The sequence below is a fragment of the Artibeus jamaicensis genome, unplaced genomic scaffold, assembly GCF_021234435.1.
Source record: "Artibeus jamaicensis isolate MK-2021 breed Jamaican fruit bat unplaced genomic scaffold, CSHL_Jam_final contig_519, whole genome shotgun sequence".
Classification (NCBI taxonomy): domain Eukaryota; kingdom Metazoa; phylum Chordata; class Mammalia; order Chiroptera; family Phyllostomidae; genus Artibeus; species Artibeus jamaicensis.
Genome location: NW_026521871.1, coordinates 28,487,301 through 28,502,081, shown reverse-complemented (window position 1 = coordinate 28,502,081; position 14,781 = coordinate 28,487,301). Strand labels below are relative to the sequence as shown.

General features: G+C 54.6%; 1 protein-coding gene across 1 annotated transcript in view; it reads right to left on the bottom strand.

The window, feature by feature from the left end:
* RAB6B (RAB6B, member RAS oncogene family) overlaps positions 1–10,666 on the bottom strand; it is a 53,461-nt gene extending 42,795 nt beyond the window's left edge. The window contains exon 1 of the mRNA XM_037143870.2: positions 10,264–10,666. Within this exon, the coding sequence (XP_036999765.1) occupies positions 10,264–10,333 (70 nt within the window). The 5' untranslated portion in view covers positions 10,334–10,666. The remainder of the gene's footprint in view (positions 1–10,263) is intronic.
* Between the last annotated feature and the right edge of the window lie 4,115 nt (positions 10,667–14,781).

The window sequence follows — 14,781 nt, the reverse complement described above, 5'->3', positions numbered from 1 at the left end:
TCTGTGCAGTGTTAACTTCCCACTCGGCAACAGGGTCGGAACAGAACATTTTCCCTACCTCTCATAATTAGCCACCCCCACAGGGACCTGTCTGAACCAGGAATGGAGCTTTGGGTCCTGCCTCTGCCCCAGGGGTGGGGGCACTGGGGAAACAGAGGGGACTCACACAGGTCAGAGCTGAACTGAGCTGCCTGTGGCCAGCTTCCAGGCCGGTCCTGTCTTCTGCAGGCCAGCAATCCTGGCAGGGGAGACACCCCTGCTGAGCCCCCAGCTGAGGGCACAGATCTCCTCACCACCCTGACCTCACAGACAATCAATCTGGCACTGCTCAAAGGGCCCATGGGTGGTGATTGAAACGTGCTGTGATCACTGATGATGCATAATAGGGTATTCTCCACCCACCAGCCGTGCCGGCAAAGCAGTACAGGTGGTGCTTGGTAACCTCCGTGGGCACTGCCTGGATAGAAGACAAGAGGGGCAAGGAGCAGAGGTCACCAGGGCTTTGGGGGCTGGGATTTCCGGCCTTGAGAACAGACCTGAGGAGGCCTGTGGGCGGGAAACTGCACAGACTGACCTGAACAGGCTGCCGGCTCAGGGCCAGGAGGGCAGCCCCTGCCTCCTCTCTGGCTCTCTGGCTCTCGTCCTTCGCGTTTTGTGCAGCCAGCTTAAGACTGGGTTTCTATCTCCAAGGCAGAGAGGGCGCTCTCCTTTCTGCATCACTGCCTCCCTCAAGTCCTCAGGGTTCCCTGAGTTTGCTGGGGAGCTGGAAGCTGGCAGAGAAGAGCATGGGAATCCGTGGGAGGAAGCAAAGGAAGAAGAGACCAGCAAGGGAAGGAGTGATAGGAAGCTGTGCAAGGGGCCAGGGAAGCTCACGCTCCCAATGAACAGAGGGCAGGGAGCTCACAAAGCTACTAACCAGCTTCTCGACAGGTAGTACATTCTGCCCTGAGCAGGCAGCAGAGGGAAGGAGTCTGGGAGAGCTGCCCGCAGCCCTGGAGCACCCCCGCGGCAGGACAGAGCAGCTGGGGAAGCCTGGGCATTGAGCAGGCAGGAAGGACAGCAGGGCTAAAGGTGGCCAGGTTCGGAACATGTGAGTGTGGTGTGACCTTGTAGAGAAGAACAAAAGCTCCTCCTCTACATTCCTTCACTGCTCCTGAGTCCTCTCTCTATAGAAAAGAATCGAGAAAATACACACCTCCAGTGGGGCTGAACTTCAGAGCTGGAGGACGTTCACCTCTCACCATCCGTCCTCTAATTATATCGATGGACTGCTCCCAGCCTTGCCTGGTTCAGGTTGCCGGCATCTCCTGCCTCCCACTGGACCACATCCACCTTCATCTTCTAATCCACGAACAGGTCCCTCCTCAGCCAAAACGCCCCAGTGGGTCCTCACTGCTGGGGAGAAGACCCGGACTCCTGCATGTGGGAGTGAGGCCCTCTGGGGCCTGACTCCGCCTACCTGTCCGGGTCCAGCTCCTTCTCCCACCATGCCACGCCCACCTCGGCCGCAGTCCACCACTTTGTACCACACTGGATTCCCAGGAAGCCGCAAGCCCTTCACAGCCTTTAACCTTGACACAGCATGGCCCTCTGCTCACCACGCCCCAGCTTCTTGTCTGCCAGTGAACTCCTGCTCACTGTGCACAACCTCCGCCGGGAAGCCTCCCCTAACAACTCCGGCAGACCACGCCCACGGCCTTGCTCTGTACTGAACCCTCGCACTGGCTGAGACTTACACCTGCTCACCTCGCCGAGCACTGCTCTAATCACAACAGCTCAAAGCCTCTGCCCCTGCAGTCACCAGGGCTGTGCTCCTCCGGGAAGTACCAGAGCTGTGAAAGTGAGGAGCTCTCCCGTGGGCAGCTGTGGGGGTCCCACCAAGCAGAGCAGGGTGCGTCTGTCCCACTCCCTGCCAGGATGGGCAGCCAGGAAATCACTCACCATGGAGTCAGAGACCTCGGAGCTCTTCCCAGCTCAGCAGTAACCACTCCGAGTCTCAGAGCCTCCTGTTCTTCATTTACAAAATGGGATGCGCAGCTCTACCTGTCAGAGCGCACAGAGGTGCGCCTTCCAGCTCATGACACAAAAATGACAGATCAATGACTCTCAAAACCTCGCACCCCTTCCTGCCTCTCCCTCACGCATCTACAAAGAGGGGATGCCTGTCACTATTTCATTAACAAAATTACCTGGTGCCTGAGTGTTTACCATGTGTCATGCACTGACGTCTTCACCTTCATGAAACCCCCAAGGTAGTAATAATCACCCTACTATCTAGTGAGGAAAAAGAGGTCCTATCACATCCCCGCACCACGCAGACGGTGAGGGGGCGGGGCCGGGGAGGAGGACGAGGTCTCGGGAGGATGGAGTAAGAGACGGGGTTGGAGTAGGAGCTGGGGCCGGGTCAGTAAATTGGCTTGGCCTGACTGGGACACTGCCTACCCCTCTTGGCGCTGGCCCTTCCCTGGCCCTCCCTGCTTACCGTCCACCACCTGGCTGCAGAAGGAAGTGTCCTAGAGTTGGAGTACCTGGGAGCTGTCACTTTTTCTGTTGTCCTCATCATAGGTCCTCTCTGTACAGAATAAATGCCTGCCAGCAGCAGGAAGGGCAGGACAGCCCCATCCCTGTTGCCTGGCAACCTGGGCCAAACATATCCTCAAATTGATGAGCCAGAGTACCCTGGGGGCACATGAGGGAAGGCTGGGCCCAGGGAGGTGGGCAAGGATGCTTCCCAGGGGAAGAGGTAGCGGGCTGGAGAGGACCCTGCCCCGGGGCCTGCTGGCAGAAGTCCTGGGGGTAAAACAGCTGGCAGACACCCTGATCCCACACCCCCATCCTCGAAGCCCCTCTGATCCCCCGGCCGGCAGTGCCGTCTCCAGCTGGGAGTGCTATCAGCTTGGCATCCTGTTCTGAGTTGGCACTGAATCACAGAACCGGAGTTAGAGCTCCATTGGTTGGAGTGGTCACTCAGTCCAGTAGTGTCCGGGGACACATGGAGAAAGCCAGAGATGGGATGGGGCTTATCCGACCACACAGCTGGCTAGTGCCTGACCTGGCACAGATTCGGGGTCTCCAGGGCCCTGACAGCTCCAGGCCTGGTGTGGGGAGGAGGGAGCCGGCCACTTAGCTTGGTTCTTTCCTTCTCGGTAAGTCATTCCCGGCTGAAACCTGGGTAGTGTCTTTCCTTTACGCACTGGGCCAAGGACTTTGGAGGACATGAGCTACAACCCAACCCATCCTCTCTACCACCTCCCTGCAAACCACCCCAAACAAGCAGTTCATTCAGTGAAGGGTAGAGTGCCTGCCACACGATCCACAACTCCGGCTCCACCAGAGGCCCACATGGAGAACAGCTTCCTTCCTGTGGCCCACTCCCCTCCCTCCTCAGGGCCCCAGTGCCCCTCACCAGCTTGGGGAGTCTGAACAGACTCCTCCTGCCCACCCCAGGCTGTGATCCGCAGGCTGCTCCTCCACAAGAGCTTGACACACTCCCTAAGAGGCACTTATAACTGACCTCACGTCCGCCAGGCCGCAGGGGTCCTGTCTCGTCCTCCACACTCCCTGGCCTGGGCCTGCCTCAGAGGCACGAGGGCCAGTAGCTCACTGTGTTTCTCACAGGGACCTGGGTTCGAATTCTAATCCTACCACACGAGCAGTGAGTCCTTGGGCGTAACCAGCTCTTGCGGATCCGCTGCCTCCTGACCTGAGAATGAGTGTACCCCACATCTATCACAGAGTGTCCCGTGCAGAGCATCAGGGAGCGTGGGGCTTCCTAAATAAACGCCGTCCGAGGTCCACTAGAGGAAGGACATGCACTCCGCTTTGTCAGGAAGAGCAGACCCCTCCCCAAGCACCCTCCACCCAAGGCCCTAGAGTGACAATCCTTCCTATGTGCAGATGTAGCTGAGCCACTCTCCCCAGCTGGGGACCCTCCACTGGTTCCCCTTTCCTTCAGAACACAGTGCCAGCTCATGGCCGGGCCAGCCTCTGGGACTCACCCTCACCTCATCTCCAGCCACAGGGGAAGCTGGGAGGGCCGGTCATCTCCATACTGCAGGCCCCTTTCCCTGGGGAAACCCCACTAAGGCAACCCCACCCCTGACTGTCCAGGCCCCAGAAGAAAGCGGCGGGCCCAGCACAGAAGGCACACAGCTGAGGCCGCCCATTCCCGCCCCGCCGCTGCCCGGCACCTGCTGGGGCTCCAGGACGCCCTTCTTGTCCTGCACGTCCTGGGAGCAGCCTTTGCTCTAAAGGGGCAGGGTATAACCTGCTTTTTCACGACCCCAGCCTGTGCCTTGGATATGTCACCACCTGGGAACAGGTGACTGGGACACCACCAGGCTTAATACCAAGAGACCAGGGTAATTGTGCCTTTCCACTAAAAGTAAATTTTACTAAATTGATAAAGTATTCATAGCAGCGAACACTTATTTTTTAAAAGAAACATCCCACTTGGTTTAAGGCAAAAGTTATAGAAATAATAAAGGAAATTGGAAATTTCAAGCCCCAAGAATTGGTCAAGAACCTCTCTTAGGAGTCCTGCACCTTTATCTTCTCCTTCCCTGTCCAGGGAAGCAGGACTGGCCCCAGGTCTCTGTCCCCTGGGGCCTCTGTCCCCAGGCCCTGTCGGCCGCCATTTCCCAGCAGCTTGTTCTAACAGGACCTGCCCACAGCAGGGCGTGTCTGGTACTTCTCCCCCGGCAACCTCTCCCGTCATCTCTTCTCCTGGTGAGGAACAGAAAAGGAGGACAGACAGAGGGACAGGGGAGAAAGGGTCCAGTAATTTGTCAGTAGCACACCCTGATGTTCATGAATTCTGCTGTTCTACCTCACCTTTCCTCATCTCCCTCAGTGGAAGATGTCCAATAATTATTTTCCTAAATCATTTACATTGATACCCTCAGCCCTGCACATTCACGGGCTCGTGCATTCAGCAACAGCGGAAGACATGAGTTGGGGAGGGCAGGGGCGCTCTGCGGCCGGGACACCCACCGCGGGCCCTTGTGAGTCTGCAACACCAGGGTGACATCTGCAAGGATAACTGTCCGTGGGCTGACTTCAGGGATGTAGTGACAAAAGGACAATGAGGTTATTTTGCTGTATTTTAATGGGACTCATTCCAACGTGGCGGCACAAATGATCATGATAACCAGATCACCCAAAAGGTTCGTATTTCTGATACAGCTGCACAATCAGATGTATTCTGTTTCTGTTTTCTCCTCTGGTCGGTTCTCTCGTCTCTGTCATCAGCATCGAGGGTGCCACTTTCTCTTATACCAAGTACGGGTGGATTCTCATGTTGGTGTCTGACTCTCTTACCTCATACACACCTTTCTATGCAAATGAAACAAAGGTTCTGGGTCTGTATCCAACATCTAAGGTTCCTACTCTCATCCCAGACTCTGAAGAAGGGAGAGAAACTGGGAAAAGAGAAAGCAAGGCCAGGAAGCTAACGCGCAGGGCGGACTGGGGACATACCCCAGACCTCGCAGGCAGCCCTGTCGGCATCAGGTTCAGAGTGTCCCTTACTTCCCACCGCTGGTGGCCTTACTGCTTCTCATCTGTCTGCAGTGGTGGTGAGGGTGGGGGCGCCCTGGGAAGGAGATGAACTGTGAGTTGGGCACGACCAAGACTAGATGATCTAGTTGTCTGTGAATGATTCTTAAGTGTGGCTAGTAAAAATCTGCTTGAGAAAGTGGCAGGTGGCAGGATGAAGAATCCTATTTCAAACCTGCCTTGACTCCCCACACTTTCAATCTACTGATGGGCCATCAGCAAATCTCAAGCAGCAGGATAATGTCCTCATTTTCAAACTGAGATCGTTAATGAGCACCGACCTCCTGGGGACGGGGAGGTGCACTGATGACGGAGCCCTGGTCCTCTTAAGGTTCTGAACTTTCCCCTCAAGGGACTCAAAATGCAGTCAGAGTTTTTTGTACTTAGGAAAAAAGTTAATACACTTTTTAAAAAAATCCTGAGTAAGGGAGACAGCAGAGAGGTCACAAAGCAGAAAGTGACTGTTTTTTTTTTTTTAAATGCTCGGGAACAAACAAACACGGTGAGTGCACAGGTGGGCAGGGCACGGCAGAGCCAGCCAGTCTGGGAGGCAGTGGGGGCAGAAAAGCTCTGCTCCAGGCCTCAGGCACAAGCACCAGGCTCTTCGTGTGGTCAAGGGTGGTGTGGGCAGTGGGAGGGCAGGGGTCAGGGGCGGCCAGGCCCCAGGCTGGGGAGGGCTCACCCTCCAGACAGTGGGGGCCGATCAATGCTCCGTACCCAGAGGAAGGGAAGCAGAGTGGAGGAACAGCCCCTCCTCCGCACTAACAGCAAGCCACACACTGGAGAGTCAAGGGTCACTCGTGTCTACCCCACACACTTTCTCCAGCGCAGGGAGGACAGACAGAGCTCCCTGGAGAGGGCGGGACCCTTGCAGGACCTGGTCCCTGCACCCGACCCAAAGGAGTACCACGGGCTGCCTACAGAAGCACCTCCTCCTCTGCCTTGTGCTTCCAGAGCAGCCACTGCGGCTCTCACAGGCCTTCACTGTAATTATACCCACAAATGTCTGTCCTCCCCAGTGGACCGTAAGTTCCATGAGGCAGAGAGACACCCAAAGATCTGATTAAATAAATGGACGATGCAAGGAGGAAGGGAGAGAGAGGGAGGTGCAGGGGGAGAGGGGAGTGAACAAATGACGAAAGGACCAAGTGGCAGCCACGCATAGGGCCACTGCTCTGCACAGCTCCAGGGACACCACTCACACTGTGCTCAACGTGGACGGCACCTGTAGCAGCACAAGGGGCAAGGGCAGGACGGGGAGGCGGCTGGCCAGAGGGAGGAGCTGGCCTGCTGCCCCAGGCTGGGACAGCAGCCTGAACTTGTGTCCATCCATCTTCCTGCTTCGGTGGAGGGCTCTTGGGGAAAGAAGGTCAGAGGAGGCCAGAGCACCGCCAACACATCCAATCCTTCCTCACCACACAAGCTCGGATGCGCCTAACTCCCCTAGAATGCCAGCAGGACTCAGGAGAGAGACATGCATCCCACAGACCCACTCTTCTTTAGACACCTGCTGGTGCCTCTCGTCTGAGAATGCCACCAAGTGCCCCAGCCAGGACTGGTATGTATCATCCCCTTTGTCCCTCACCACTGCCATCACCACAAGGGCATGACCCGCAGGCCCCGAGGGCCACTTAAGTATCAGCAGGATTGCACAGCATTCCTACTGCAAGGAAACCCTTCATCCCAGGTCCACAGAACCCCCTACCCCCACAATCCTACCCTCTGCCAGGCTGATGCTGACAGCGAGCCTGTATTCCATTGTCCAGGGGACAGCAGTCATTCTGCTGCCAGGAGCTGGGGCTCTGTCACAGACTGGAGGCGTTTTCTGAGTGGCTCCTCGAGGACTTCCCACTCAAACCAGGCCCTTAGCATCTTTGAAGTCCTGATGCTTCTCCTCATCACCAGGCTCCAGGCTGGATACTCCTTTCTGGAATCCAGCTGTCCTCACCCACTCACCAGGCACAGGAAACAAGAGAAGGCCACATCCCTCCAGCCCCCTTTCCTGGCCTCTTTCCAGTGGACTCAGCTCATATAGGCAAGCCCGGCTGCTCTAGAAGGCTCTATCAAGCTCAGCTAGCCCAAGTTTCCTGTGAGCAGAAGGTGAGGGAACCTCTGAGGTCACACAGGGTGGGGGAAAGGGCCAGAGCTCAGGGTCTCCCTCTGGAGCGAAGGCTGCAGTGGTGATTCCCCAGTCTCACCTGATTCAGAGATGTACATGTCCCCTGCTGAACTCAGGGACCCTGAAAGCTTTGTAAAACCTAAGGAAACCCACTGATGACACACTTGAGTGGGAAGAGGCTTTTCAGAGCCTACGGCTCCCTGCTGGGAGGGGCCAGAATGGCCCCTAACCAATCTCACTGACAGCAGAGCCTCACATTCCCAAGGGCCATGTTCTAAGGGCTCACAAACCCTACCCCCAACCAATGAGCCCTGCATTCCCACCAGGTCACCCAACCCAGCCCCAAGCCTGACCAGAGAGTGGCAGCCATCACCCTCTCTTGGGGAGGCTCCCCAACTCTGGGCTTCCCCAGTTCAAGGTCATCTTATTATAGTTCACAATGACAGGTTAGTGACTGGGAACAGGAGAGGTGGGTTTCAGCCCAGAAGTGAGAACAACTCACAGTGGGACTCGGGGCAAGCCTCCCCCTTTCCAGAGAGGCTCAGCTGTGCCACCTACACACGCCAGGGAGGTAGAGGCTCCATCTCTGAAGCCTGAGCTTTCAGTTCTGTGATTTTAGGAGCAAAGGGGACTTGCAGTTCTCAGCAGGGCCCTCAGTCCACCAGGGATACGGAGAGCCCTGAGTTTTCACTCGAATTCAACAGAGACATTCTCCGCATCAAAGCCCTAGCTCTTCACTACAACATGTTCAGACTTGGAATAAACAAGTATTTTTTGAGAAATCTACCAGGGTCCAGGCCCTGTGAGAGGCACTAGGGAACCTTGAAGGAGTAAGAGGACTGCCCTCAAGTAACCATTTCAAAGAAACAGAAGCTGAAACTCTGAGAGGCCTCGTGCCCTGAGAGTGAGTTACAAGTAGGAATTCAGCTCCGAAGCTGTCTGATCTCTAAAGAGTTCACCTGGGCTCCGGGCTCCAGGCCCCAGGCCCAGTAAGGCTAGCAGCACTGGGATGTGGAGACCCTAAAATACCTTCAGGTCTCCAGGTGGGGATGGCGGTGGGGGTGAGGGTGAGGGAGTGAGCTTTGAAACTGGCATTTATTAAGATCGGAAACTCGAAGTCCAGGACACAGGTCTGGCCAGCTGAGCTGGCCCTGTTCTGAAATGCCCCATCCCCATGATGGGGCCTGACCCCCTTCTGATGGTCTTCTCTTTACCGTCCATCCCAGAGGTTGGGCAGCAGCAGCCAGGAGATTGCCGTGTGCCCCCCACAACCCACATATGCACACACCACAGTTACTGTTGTGTGTGCCCACCAGGTGCTCCCAAGGTTGCCTGAGTCTTGGCCCCTTGTACAGAGAGGACCAACCCAGGTGAACTGGACTGTTCTGCAGAGCTGGAGCTGAAAGTCCTGCCCTTAGGGGCTGCCTTCTCCATGAGCAGAGCTGGGCAGGACCTGCCCTGCCAGGGTGAGAGGCCTCTGGAGGGATGTCTTAAGAACCACTCCTTCCTACAGGGGTCACAGGGGTCCATGCTCTTCAATCTGGTCTTCCCACCTTGGGACCAACCTGGGTTTCAAAGATGCTTTCCCAGGGGAGGCTGCTAGCAGCAGGGAAGCCAGTTCTCTTCCCCCTCTCCTGAGCCCCTGGCTGGCTGCCACGGTGACCTCCCCTCCCCCAGGAAGGGCGGTGAGCTGGGAGGTGGGGGTGGGAAGATTCAGCTGCCAGCGCTCTCATGAGGGGTGCAGGGAAGCTAGGCAGGGCGTGTCGCCTGGTCCTTTCTCTGTCCAGCTCTAGGCTTCACTGTGGCCTCTTGGTGTGAGGCACCCCTATATCATCCCCCAAATTTGCTTCGAATTGGGGAATCCTTGCCGTCTGTCATCGCCCAGATTCCGGACTCCGAAAGAGACTAACACATGCCGGTGAAGGGCAGCGGGTCTAGAACCTTCTGTGTCCAGGGAAGTAGCCAGGGGACATAAGCCACGGGAAGCAGGTGCCCCCGCGGCCCGGACTCGCCCCTTCGAAAGGAAGCAGGTATCGGTCTTGCGCCCAGGCCCTTTGCCCCAGCCTGGACGCCCGAAATTACGCATGGCTGCTGGCAGGGTCCTCGGGGAACCCCTCCGGTGCACTGGGGTGGGGGACGGCAGATGCCAGACCCACCTCGTTCCCCTTAGAGGGGCGTCTGTCCTCCCCCAGACCCCCGCCACCTGCCCGGTCGCCCGCAGCCAGTGCCGCAATGCGAGCGAGCCAGGGAGCCCGACACCTTCACGCTCCGGCCGGCGCTGCCGGGAGAGCCGCCGCCCTCCGGCCTCCCGTCGAGCCGCACCCGCACCTGCACCCGCACCCCTAGACCCCACCCCAGATCCCACTGTCTCCCCCACCTCTGGTCCCAGCGCTTTTTCCGTCTCCATCCTTGGCCCCTCCCCTGCCCGGCCCCGCCCGAGCCGCCCCGACCTCCACCTGCCCATCCCTGCCCTGTACCCGGGCTTGGAGGGGCCTTTCCGAGGCCGGGCCGTGGGTCCCGAAGGGGCGGATAATTTGGCGGCGGGGGCAGACTCAGCGCCAAGCCGAGGGAACGAGCGGGGTACTTACCGCTCTGCTCCCCCAAGAACACCAACTTGAATTTTCTCAGCGGGTTCCCAAAATCTCCCCCTGCGGACATGGTGCTGGCAGCCGGGGCCGGGAGAGGCGGAGGAGGAGAAGCGAAGGAGCAGGGAGGGGAGAAGCGGAGGGCGCGGGGAGGCGGCCGACGGTGCGGGAGCCGGAGGGGGAAGGGCTGGCTGCGCGCGTCCCTGCCTCCCCAGCTGCGTCCCGGCCCCGGCCTGCGGCTGCGTGTCCGGCGCCGACGGCGAAGGAGGCGGAGGAAGAGGAGGAGGAGGCTGGGCTGGGCTGGGCTTCGGCGGGCGGCGCTCGCTGCGGCGCGAGGGGGACGCTCCGGCTGCCCGAGGCGCGGCGCGGACTGCGAGGCGGCAGCGGAGCGCAGGGACTCGCGCGGGCGGAGGGCGCCTCTCCGGAGCCGCGCGACGCGGCCCCCGCCCGCCTCGCTCGTCCGCCGGCGCCTGCGCTCTGCGCGCTCCCCAGCCTCTGATGTCATGCGGGGCCCGCGGCGCTGCGGGGCTGGGGGGCGTCGGTCCGCCCACCCGAGGCCAGCACCCGGGCAGGAGAGAACCGCCTCACCTTGCCTTGGACAGATCCCTGAATTGGGCCGTTCTCGTTGCCCATCTACGTGTCTCTTCACCTCTCTATCCCTCTTTTGAATCCAGAAAAAGGACATGAAATTGTCAGGGGAGATTTGTTTCTGGTCTTTGAATCTAAATGCCAGTCCCTTCCTCCACCTCCAACGACACCCATGCACCGCGCAGCCACGCGAGAGGGCGGAAAGGCATGGAGGTGGGGTGAGACAGGGTGTGGTGGACTGTGTGTGGGCAGAGGGCTCTACTGTCGGTCACCCTGTGTGGTCTCTGGCCCTTCCTCCCCTCTCTAGGTCCAGATCCTTCCTTTGGGAGCCTCTGTGGGGCCATGGATGTCTCCGCAGACCTGGCTCACCAGAGAGGAGGTACCAGTAATGGGTGCACGTACCACAAACCAACGACTCCTGCAGATCATTTTATCCTAAATCAGCTGCCCCATGGGAGAGAAAGAGCAATGATGCCCTGGATGTCAGCATGGCCATGGTTAGGACAGTGCCCTGGATTCCTTGATCCTGGGGCTGCTGGGCTGACACCACTCTTTGCAATAATAATTAGGTGTATCTGGACAATGAGCTCCCAGAGGACAGGCTGCAACCTCCCATTTGCCTCTGTGTTTACCTGATCCATTAAGGCACACAACAGCGGTGAGCTGATGAAAACAAGGAGCAGATGTCAAGTGATAGAAACAATCCCAGTGTTATGATTAATGGAGGTTTCACAAAACTGCCTCTTACCATCCTACCACGTGGTCTAGTTTTCTATTTAAAGGACTGCTCATGTTCACTGCTGTATATTGTTCTGTTGTGTGAATATATCAGTCTATTTACCTGTCTATTCTAGGGGAACATTTCAGGTGTATCCAATGTTTGGTCATTACAGATACTTCTGTTATGAAAATTCTTGTACTTTTTGGTGAATATATGTACTAAATATATGAGGTCTGTCTGGAAGAATAGTTTGTGTGACATTGATGTAGCCTGGCAGCCAAGGAGAGTGGGCTGGAATGCACATGTGTGAACAATGACGACATCACTCTATAAGTCAGTGGGGGAGCTAGAAGCTGTTGAGTGAGCATATGTACTGTGTGGACGTCTCATTCAAAATGGCCGAGTGAGCAGAGCAACGAATCTGCATCCAATTTTGTAGTAAGCTTGAATATTCCTCCACAGAAACTATTTGTATGATTCAGAACACTTTGGGGGATAATGCATTGAGTGCAGCATAAATAAAAGTGTGGCACAAATGCTTCAAAGATGGTCAAGAATCTGTTGAAAGTGATCCATGTTCTGGAAGGCTTGCAACAAGCTGAACACCTGGGGATGTTGAATGTAGTCAGGCTGCAGTCAACGTAGTTAGTTGACTCACAGTGTGAAAACTAGAAGGTTGGCCAGTTCCCAAAACTACTGTGTCTGGGATTTTGATGCAGGGTCTTGGCATGAAACGTACCATGGTAAAATTCATTCCACAGCTTCTGCTATCAGAGCAGAAGGAACACTGGGCTGCAGTTGCTAATGACTTGATTCAAACCACTACCAATGAACCAGATTTCCTCAAGAAGGTCATAACTGGAGATAAATGGTGGGTCTAGGCAGGGGTGTCAAACTCATTTTTACCAGGGCCACATCAGCCTTGCAGTTGGTTTCAAAGAGCCGAATGTAATTTTAGGACTGTGTAAATGTAACTACTTAACTGGGGGCAAGGAGCTCAGTGCTGCTGCAGGGTAGAAACAAGGTGCTGGGCCGGATAAAACAAGGTGGAGGGCTGGATTTGGCCCTCGGGCCTGTGTTTGCCACCTGCGATCTAGGTCGATGATCCAAAAACAAAGGCAAGAAGATCAAGATCACATTAACTGTGTTTTTGATTGAGAAGTTGTTGTCCATCACAAGTCCACCCTTCGAGGCCAAACAATTAGTAAGGAGCACTACCTCAATGTTCTTTGTCGGTGTGAGAGATGTGATACACAATACAATGAAAACGGCCGCAGCTGTGGGCAACTGTGATTGGCAGCTTCATCACAACAAGCAGCCTGTTGGTGCATCACGTCTCCTGCAGAGTTTTTTGGTGAAATCTCAAATCACTCAGGTGACTCAACCCCCCTACAACCCAGTTTTGGTGCCCTGTGACTTCTGGCTTTTCCCAAAATTAAAATCACCTTTGAAATGGAAGAGATTTCAGACCATCATTGAGATTCAGGAAAATGCAATGGGGCGGCTGATGGTGCTTCCATCAAAGGATTTTGCAGAGTGTTTACCACAGTGGAAGAGACACTGGGAGAACGGTGTGAGGTCCCAAGGTGCCTACTTTGAAAGGGACTGAGGCATCATTGTTCTTTGTACAATGTTTCTTGTATCTTTAATAAATGTCTATTTTTTCATAGTATGTGGCTGTATACTTTCTGGACATATCTTCATATATATATGTATATATATACACACACACATATATATATTTCTTCTGGATATATATGTTGAATTGCTAAATCATACAGTGTGTATATTTTCAGATTTAGTAGCTATTCCCAAAGTAGTTGTACCAAACACCAGTGATATATGCGAGTTCGAATGTTTCACATCCTTGCCCACATTTAATATTGTAAGTCTTTTAATTTTAGATATTCTGGTAGATTTGTAGTGATTTCTCACAGTAATTTTAATTTGCATATTTGAAACCTAGGACTTAGAGAATGTGTTATCTGTCTCTAAGAGGGACTTGCATTGTTTACGCCAAGCTCTAGGAAATTCTAGCAAACTGGAATTTTTAAAAATCCAACTTGAGAGACCGGGACAACTTGCTGCAGGACTGAAATCTCTGTGAGAGCCTGTCTACTTATAGCCCAAACCTACTACACTACAGTTGTTTGGGTTCTCACTTCAGTGGGAGTCCTTGACTCCAACTTTTTACCCCATTCCTTTGAGATGGACTGAACTGCTGCTCAGGCTCTCGGCTCACTTGTCCAGAATTATTCAATGGCCCCAGGGCAATACACTTCTAGATTCCCATTTTCTCCTAGATCCAGGCCAACTACGTGACTACTTTGTTTTCGTTCCAATATCCTCTAGTACAAATTCTTTAAAACTGTGCCTAGTTTTTCTTGGTGTCCTAAGTGAATTACTTATTCTTCCATCAGAAGAGGCACAGGGTTCTTTTTTGTTGCTTCTTGTTCCCTCTTCATTTTACCATTATTCTCTCATATATTTGAATATATTTGTTATATTCATTATGCTTATTTTACACTCTTGATCTACCTGTGCATTATGTTCAGATGTGTTTATTGTGTTCAAATATGTGTGCATATTTTATGGTGCTTTTACTCCTCAGGTCTCTACTGATTTTGACCTGTAATCTCATTTCCCTCATGGTCATCAGCTGCCCCATCTGATAATGAGTAAGGGATACAAAGAAGGTGTGTTTTTGTCCCTCCTGGTGATTATGAAGGAAGGAATGGGGATGAGCCCCAGGATGGAGAGCTTCAGGTACTCCAGAATTGCTACTCAACAGAGAAATTTCTCTAGTCTGGGATTTTTCTTTAAATTCTTTGCGACCCCCCCCACTCCAGCACTTAAAGAAGATAAGATCTTTGGAATGGTCAGCCACCACTCATGAGATCATTGAACGTCCATGAACAGTCACCTGCTATCCATGAGGATTTGAAGGGAATGGGATAAAGAAGAGAACATGCTCAGGCATCTGGTCAACCTGCATTTGTTTTTAGCAGAATCTCGGCTCAGCGTGGCTCTGATAGTTCTCTGGCATTCCTGAGCAGCCAGGCTTTAGCTACCGATTTCTTTCTTCTGGGGGCAGAGGCCACCAGTCATCTTCCCTGGGATGTGTGGGAGAGAAGAGTGAACAGAACTTAAAATCTCTCCATTTCCCTTTCTTCGCACCCCAGTATCTGCCTCTCCCACGCCAGTTTGCTACT